Here is an 8,871-nt window from a genome sequence, read left to right as displayed (position 1 = left end):
TGGCGGAGCATGCAGACTAGTGAGCCATGGCGGAGCAGGTAGTCCAGGGGGCCATGGCGGATCAGACAGTTCAGGAGGCCACGGAGGAGCCTTAGTGGCCTTGTCCAGGTCCCCCGGCTCGGCCACTATGGCCACAGATATATAAAAAAAAAACTTTTCTTAGGGAAAACTAGGTCTTTCGATGCCCGGAGGGATTCTGGAGGGAACTCTGGAGGAGCGGAGCTGGCTAACACAGAGGGCTCAGGAGACGATGGAGGGCTGGACGGGACCAGCGGAGATGAAGGAGACGAAGTTGGGCTGGACGGAACCAGTGGAGACAAATGAGACGATGGAAGGCTGGACTTGGGATCTGTGGCCCTCCCTGGGCCAAACGGGGGAACAGTAGCCCTCTCTGGGCTTGATTTGAGAACAGGAGCGGACTCAGGGGCTGGAGCCGACACTGGAGCGGACTCGGGAGAGAGGATAAGGGCCGAGAAATCCGGAGGAAGCGCCAAATCCAGGAGCGCTGAGAGGCACGCTGGAGTGGACTCTGGAGGGAGCGCTGGTGCCTCTTTTTCTGGGCTGAGGGCTGGAATGGATCTTGGATGGGATCAGGGAAGCACAGGTGGAACGAAGGGAGCGGGCTCATTGGAGCGGTATGTGGAGGGTGCTGGTTTATGGTGAGCTGGAGTGCCAACGTGCCACCGGATAGGGACTGAATGGTTATCATTATTTACTTCAAAAAAGAAATCAGAGCAATTTAAATCGAGAACTAAATTAATAAAGTCTGCTACGGGTCTATAACAATCATCTGGAGACAAGAATCAGAATAAATTATCATCGTCCAGTCCCATCCGGAAGCACGCATTAAGCATATGATCACTCCAGCTCACCAGATGGAAGATACTCAGGAACTCCTCCACATATCGCTCCAAAGGCCTTCCATCCTGCTGGATGTTTAGTAAAAAATCCTCAGCTCAGTCCATCTCCTTTGTAGGTCCTGTCTTCTGTCGCTGGGGAAAGGGGAAAGAAGCTTGAAAGAGTACGAAGGAGGCAGATAGTCAAACAAACGGAGTCTTTAAACATGGGAAAACAGGTTGAAACTAATGAACTAATCAAGCAACACAGGAAAACTAGGTCAAGGCAGGGAGAACAGAAACACAGAACATAAACGTGACATAAAGTATACTTAAAAATTTACTTGAACTTTACTTAAGTATACTTAATAAAATAAACCTGAAGTATACTTCTTTATGGTAAGGGATGTGCAGGATAATGACACATCAGCCAATGTGTTATTATAGGAAATAAATGAAAACTATTTAAAATTTAGTTGTTATAGAACAAAATGTAAAATTGTTCAAAGAGGCTATCTTACCTCAAAAGTAGCTAAACTACCTGGCTAAACTTTTACAGCAGGGTGCGAGCTACGGGGGAGCTAGGGGGAGCTCGGCTCCCCTTAATAAGACATGGGCTCCCCTGAAAACGTGATTTGTGAAATTTTGGGGGGTCTCAAAAAATACTGACAATGTGTTATTTTGACGTGCAATTTCAGTTTTGTGTAATGTGATCATCGTGGATTATTATGTGTAAAATTGCAAAAATATCATTAATTCATGCATGACGGCGATTTAAACCTAATTCACTTCAATAAAGATAACTATACATGCTATTCTTGTCATGAGCATCAAGGTGTGGGGGCGCTGCGGTGCAAATTCCACTCATGTTTAGTACATGTTAACTCAAAGATTCGTAGAAAAAATTTAAATGTTGGACTCTGTGGTCGATTCTGTGTTAAGGTAAGGCATGTTATTCGCAATTATGTGCTGTGGCTGGGTTGTTATAGGTCTGCGTGACTCTCGATGTCTGAGGCCTAACTGAACGGAGGAATTATATGTTATTCTTCTGTAGCCTGATGACGAGTAACTTTAACCGTTGTTCATGTGAACTCAAAGACAGCCTGATGCTTTGTGTATAGACTATTTGTGGGTGGCTGTTTGTTGTTTCACCTATCAATTTGTGTCGATAAAGTATAATAGGGTAAATCCTGTATAGTGATTTATCCTATATAGTGCTTGCATAAAGCAAGTAGTGCATACATTTGTAGCTGTTATGTATCTTTGTAAGTCATTGTAACCCCCCCACCCCCGTTATAAAAAAAAACAAGTGGGCTCCCCCAAAGTTCACAGTATATTTCGAACACTGTTTTACAGAATGTATAAATGACTTTTGATATGAATCTTATTAATATTATATTATTTATATTATATTATTATTATAATAACAACATTATTAGCCAATTCCATTGTCTCGGGGCACAGGCAGGGGACACCCTGAATTGGAATAGTGTCCAATTCCCCTATGTTGCATGTTTTTGGACAGAAAGAGCATGCAAACTCCTTTTCCTGTGAGGCAACAGTGCTACCCACCGAGTCACTGTACCACCCCTTTTTAGAGTGTCATTAATGTAAAACACTAAATCAACTATTCTATTTAAAATTACATTGTGACAGTTTAGTTGAATAATGGAATGACAGACAATAACAGACAAAGCAGAATCACAATAAAATAGATTCATATGAAAGGTATATTTATTCTATGACTTACATGAATATAATAATAATAATAATAATAATATATACACATTTAATTGCCTATATTTTGATTGAAAATATGTCATAATAGCAACACTATCTTGCATTTTACCCCGTCTTACCCTACTATGAAACTATGGTGTTCCTTGCTGGTATTTTTACAAGCTGTGGGCAATGAAGCCAGCACACTTAACATTTTAAAAACACTTTAAAAACAAATGTAAACTGTTTTATATTTTATGCAAAATAAAACAACTTCAATAAATGTCAAGTTTATTTTTGAACACACACACACACACACACACACACACACACACACACACACACAAAAAGTTTTGTTTCATTGAAACAAAACATATATATATTTTATAGCAATATTGATGCTATCGTCACATTCAAAGTAAAAAGGAACTCATTTTGACCTGTGCCATACTGATTAACACAGTATATTACCATTAATTAATAATATAAATGTTGTTTTGATTAAACATTTTAGGTTAATATCTGAAACAAAAAAAAAAAGACTGAAATACCATAATGACAGTTCTTAAAACAGAAAAAAAATATGTGTTTTGTTCATGTAATACCCACTTTTGATACAATCAAGTTTTTACATACTATATCAAGATTATTTTTGTACACACACACACACACACACACACACACACACACACACACACACAAAAAGTTTTGTTTCATTGAAACAAAACATATATATATTTTATAGCAATATTGATGCTATCGTCACATTCAAAGTAAAAAGGAACTCATTTTGACCTGTGCCATACTGATTAACACAGTATATTACCATTAATTAATAATATAAATGTTGTTTTGATTAAACATTTTAGGTTAATATCTGAAACAAAAAAAACAAGACTGAAATACCATAATGACAGTTCTTAAAACAGAAAAAAAATATGTGTTTTGTTCATGTAATACCCACTTTTGATACAATCAAGTTTTTACATACTTTTCTGATATTTTTAAGTCTTATTCCATACATAATAGGGTTAAGCACTGGCTGACACATCAAGAAATAGACTGAAATGATTATACGTAACAAAGCTGGCATTCTGATATTATCAAACCTGCTTTGCACTGTTTCAAAGAAGCAGCCCAAAGAAAAGTTTAAAAGAGATATTATGTGTGGTGCACAGGTACTTAGAGCCTTCTGCTTAGCTTCTTTAGTAGAACTCATACATATTTTTAGAATTCTTGTATATGAATAAATAATTAGCATCAGTGGAATCAGTGCTGTCATCACATTAACATAAATGCCATAAGTATTATTCAAAGAGGTTTTTGAACAAGCAAGTTTCACAAGTAAATAATTGTCACACCATACTTTTTCCATACTGTTTCCACAGAGTTGCAGCTTAAAATTAAAAGAGAAAAGAATTAAAAATTGAACAAAACAATATGACCACACCAACACAATTAACACACCAACTCTAAAAGGGGTCATGATTCTGTTATAATGTAATGGATAACAGATTGAAACATATCTATCAAAAGACATAACCGCTAAATTACAAAATTCAATCATCGCATATGTATACAAGCAAAATATCTGCAAGTAACAATAAATAAAAGAAATCTCATTGTTATTCAAAATCAGATGAACTTGAAGGGAAGGAAATAAAGCTGTGCTGCCATACAATTCATTAACAAACAGACTACAAAGAAACACATACATTGGTTTATGAAGGGGTTTTGCTGAACAAATGACACCAATAAGAAAGCTATTGGCAAATAGGATTGTAGAATACAGCACAGTTATCACAGCAAACAAGAAGTACTTCATCTTCAGTTCCAAATTAAGATATCCGGTCAGTCTGATGGATGTAAAATTTGCACCATTTTCCATATTATATGTTTGCTGTTCAGACAAACAGATAGAAGAAAATTGCTTACTGTATGTCTTTCTCACTAATGTATTTTATGCATATTGCAAAGGAAATTAATTTTTAAAAATACCTATCACTAATGATGAGATGTTTTATAGAGAGCAGATTGTCAATGGAAAAAAAATGATTGAAACAGTCATGTAAACTTAAATTAATAACTTGAACAAAATTGGAGGTAAATAAAAGAAAGACAATTGTATCAACCTACAACAAATAAAATGAATTAGAAAACAGATTTTCATCATAAAGTAAAACATTATGTTGTGCTGGTGAAGCATCTGAATTTATAATACAGGACACAAACACAAGGGAATGTTGACGTGGTTGTTCACATAATTAATTGCAGACTTCTGATGGCAGAATCAGAGTCAGAAATGCAATAATGTTCATAAAAAAAAAGTACAACAACAATGACAACAACAGCTAACTAACTAACTAACTAAATAAATTTAAATCAGTGTCAAGTGTTAAGGGCATCATCCACATTTTCAAATAAATAAAAAAAAAAATTTAATTAATTCTGTCTGCTCAATAGATTAGACTATCACAGATTGTTACCAGTTTGACAGGACGTATCAGAAGCAGAGTTCCTGTGCTGTGGTTGGTGTTCATTTATTATTTAGCTAGGTAAATAATAAAAGTGTATAAATGGTCAAATTTCAGTAAATGTCCTCCAATAATGCACAACATTTCTGGGTTATCTTATCTAATCACAGCACCTGAACAGGAAACCCTGCAACATTTACTGCTCAAGAACCAGAAAGAGCATAACATTTTCATCCCGATAATGTTGCTGCAACCAGCACACACACTGCAAATAGGACAACTTTGGATTTGCAAATGTATTGTGTTTTTACAGGACTGGAAACAAGTTGAGCTGACTAACAATTTTGTTTTGCTTTCTCTGCTACAGTTTACCGCACAATTGTATTGTTTGCAATTTTTAGCAAAAACACATTTAATCGTAAATGTGTTTTTGCCTTTGTTCAAAACGTCCAGCAAGACCTAATACACTTTTGACAATGCATGTTTCCCTTGATGATAGGCATGAGTTGATGAGGAAGGGAGCAAATTTGATGATGCAACTATGTTAACTAGGGACAAGACATTTTGAGGCTGTACATGACAGAAAGGCACATCCTTTTTCATGAACTAAGCATCACAAATTTGCATAGTTAATTTATTTATTTGTTTGTTCGCCATAATTTAAATAGAGCTGTTTCTTGTTGCATGCAGTCATTCTGCAATAGACAGAGAAAAGATAAACCAATACACAAAACTTACAGAAAGGTACAGCAATGTTATCAGTATGTTATTTATTTATTTTTTCATGTTATATTGTGTACATGATCCTTTTTTTTATTTTAGGCTAAAGTTTATTGTATACATTTATTGTATTCATTGTATTGTATTGACATTCAAGTTGTCATTTTATGCAGAGTAAAATGTTTTAGTGTTTTATAAACCCTTTTTGATCATGTTTAAAGGACGAAAACAGCTTTTAAATTACTCATCTATGCTTTTCTCCATTTAGGAAATCAAGCTGTCATGAAAAATATTTCTTTCATACTGGATGGATACAAAGGAATATATGACCAAAGGTATATTTTTGTGGTTGTGCTATCTTTACTGTACCCAGTCATGATAATTTCTAAGTGTACTCATCTATGTAATATGTGTTGAAAGAGGGCTACATAAGCCCATGTACATCTTTATTTGCAATTTGGCTTGTATTAATTTATATGGTGGATCTGCTGTTACACCTTTTGTTTTGACTAAAATTCTGACAGAGAATTATCGAATGACATGGCTTTCTTGCCTTGTGCAAATCTTTAGTATATTTACCTATGGTGGCTGTGACCTAACAAACTTAACAGTTATGGCTTATGATCGATATATAGCTATATGCTATCCTTTAGAATATGAAAAAATAGTCACGCCAGCAAAAGTGGCGATAGGTGTTGCAGTTTCTTGGCTTTTGCCATTTGTGCGATCGACCATCACTATCTCAATTACAGCTAATCTTAACATGTGTGGAGTAATTATTGAAAAAGTCTACTGTGACAATTTTTCTGTTGTGAGGCTAGCGTGCTCTGAAACTTTAAGTAATAATATATATGGTGTTGTTATGATGTCCCTTACTATCCTACTGGTTGTAATAATTTTCTATACTTATGTAAGGATCATCTTTATCTGCTTGAAGTTGTCAAAAACAGGTCGAGTTAAATTCAGCACATGTGTCCCACATCTAATAGCATTACTAAACTTTGTAATTGGTAGTTGTTTTGAAATGTTCCAAAGTCGATTCAATATGCGTCATGTGCCTTACACTGTTCGTGTTATACTCTCTTTATATGTTCTTATTTTGTCTCCTATTATAAATCCAATCATGTATGGAGTAAAAACTCAAAAAATAAAGGAAGCCATTATTAAAAGAAATAGGTTATCTTAGTCACACTTAAGTCTACACTTAAAGCAGCTGGGATCTGTGGAACAAGTTCTGTGCACTCCATCTCTGAACAAATGTAAAGTATGAACTTATTTGTAAATGGTAAAACAAATGAGTGATAACATACTGTTTTATGCTGTTACCCAAAACTGAATGTACAAAAAACTTTAGCCTGGCATATGTATATGTAAATGCACGGCATTTTTTTTTTTTTCTGAGCAGTTTAGAGGTTTACATACTTTGCTCTGAAGTGTATTGACAAATACAGTATGACTCACTGACTTATGACCTGCTGCCCCTGTCAAAAATGTATTATCTGGCCTTTTTTTTTTTTCATTTTACAAACCAGAACCAATTTATTTAGTTATATGTCTAACAGACTGCTATTGTTGTGTAACTGCCTTATATTGTTATATTGTTTGTAGTATAAGCATTTGCGAACTGTAAACTTCTTGCTTGACAATTGAATGGTGAGTATATTAAACTACAGCAACTTTAATCTTTATATTTTAAGCACAATAAATAATTACTGAAACATGTTCTAGTAAATATATCATGAATGTTGTTAATAGTATTGTTAATGTAATAGGAATCTCTTGCGCATGTTTTCAGAAATATAATTTCCAATTCTAAGTCCATGTGCCATATTTTTTATCTGACTAATATCTTCATACATTAATAACAATAAATGTTTAATAGTTGTAATATTTAGTTATTCTGCAAAACTGAGAAAATGCAAAATGCCATACTTGAAAAAGTATTCAAATGACAGTGACACCAGGTGTAAAAGTTTATATTTATTTGTGAATGTTTTTATCATTTCAAGGCAAAACCAGTGGATACAATTGTCTTTGCATTCCTTTTAAAGATGCAAACATGGTTTATGTAACTTGCTAACACTCTGGCTTTTTGAATGTGCATAACTGCAGACTTGTAATAAGATCTTACAAGAGGAAGACATCATTTCCTTAAGAGAGAATACAATAATTATTGCTTGTATTGTAACCAAACAACTATTCAAGGCTTATATTCAAGTCACTGCAATACATGTCTCCATTTCCTCCACAATGGCTTGTTTCCAATTCAAGATCAATTAAATTGCTTTTGTGCAGTAATTTTCAAGCAACTGGGTTTTCGAACAGTCATTGAACAGCCTTTTTGTCCTACTTGAAGACTTTTGAAGTTTCACTTCTGTTCAATTACAACATACCATGCCGGTTAACTAAATTTAAAGAATATAAGATTCACAATTAGAAAGTAAGGCTACAAGCGTGGGACGGTACATGGGCTTTGAGCCAATATTGGAAGGGGCCGCATGTGAAGTAGGCCCAGAGGAATCACAGAGGAAGCGGCTGACATGAGGCCGAGCATCCTCTGGCATGCCCGCATCTGGCCTGAATCTTTAACTGTCCCCAGGAAGATGACTTGCTGGCTGGGTCAAGTCAAGTCACCTTTATTTATATAGCGCTTTTAACAATACAGATTGTGTCAAAGCAACTGTACAGCATTAATTAGGAAAATATTGTGTCAATAATGCAAAATGACAATAGTAAACATTCAATTTTCAGTTAAAGGCAGTTCATCATTGAATTCAGTGATGTCATCATCCAGCTCAGTTCAGTTTAAATAGTCTCTGTGCAATCAAGTCGACGATATCGCTGGAAAATAAGTGTCCCCAACTAAGCAAGCCAGAGGCGACAGCGGCAAGGAACCAAAACTCCATCGGTGACAGAATGGAGAAAAAACCTTGGGAGAAACCAGGCTCAGTCAGGGGGCCAGTTCTCCTCTGGCCAGACGAAACCAGCAGTTCAATTCCAGGCTGCAGCAATCTCACATTGTACAGAGGGCTCAACTGGTTCCTGTGGTCTTGTCCCGGTGGCCGTCAAGGAGACAAGGTCCTCACTGGGGATCTGTCTCTGGGGCTCATCTAGTTGTCCTG

The 8,871-nt window shown here is 35.7% G+C and overlaps 1 protein-coding gene across 1 annotated transcript; it reads right to left on the bottom strand.

Moving 5' to 3' along the window:
- Window positions 1-3,504: 3,504 nt before the first annotated feature.
- LOC107677057 (olfactory receptor 52K2-like) lies at window positions 3,505-4,443 on the bottom strand. Its single transcript, XM_016471847.1, has one exon. The coding sequence runs from the start codon at window positions 4,441-4,443 to the stop codon at window positions 3,505-3,507; it is 939 nt and encodes a 312-aa protein (XP_016327333.1).
- Window positions 4,444-8,871: the final 4,428 nt, after the last annotated feature.

The sequence above is a fragment of the Sinocyclocheilus anshuiensis genome, unplaced genomic scaffold, assembly GCF_001515605.1.
Source record: "Sinocyclocheilus anshuiensis isolate Anshui unplaced genomic scaffold, SAMN03320099.WGS_v1.1 scaffold24, whole genome shotgun sequence".
In the NCBI taxonomy this organism is placed as follows: domain Eukaryota; kingdom Metazoa; phylum Chordata; class Actinopteri; order Cypriniformes; family Cyprinidae; genus Sinocyclocheilus; species Sinocyclocheilus anshuiensis.
This window is presented reverse-complemented; position numbering and strand designations above follow the sequence as displayed.

Bases quoted from the DNA above. Each gene is read 5' to 3' on its own strand.
- LOC107677057 (XM_016471847.1), bottom strand. From the start codon at position 4,443: ATGGAAAATGGTGCAAATTTTACATCCATCAGACTGACCGGATATCTT.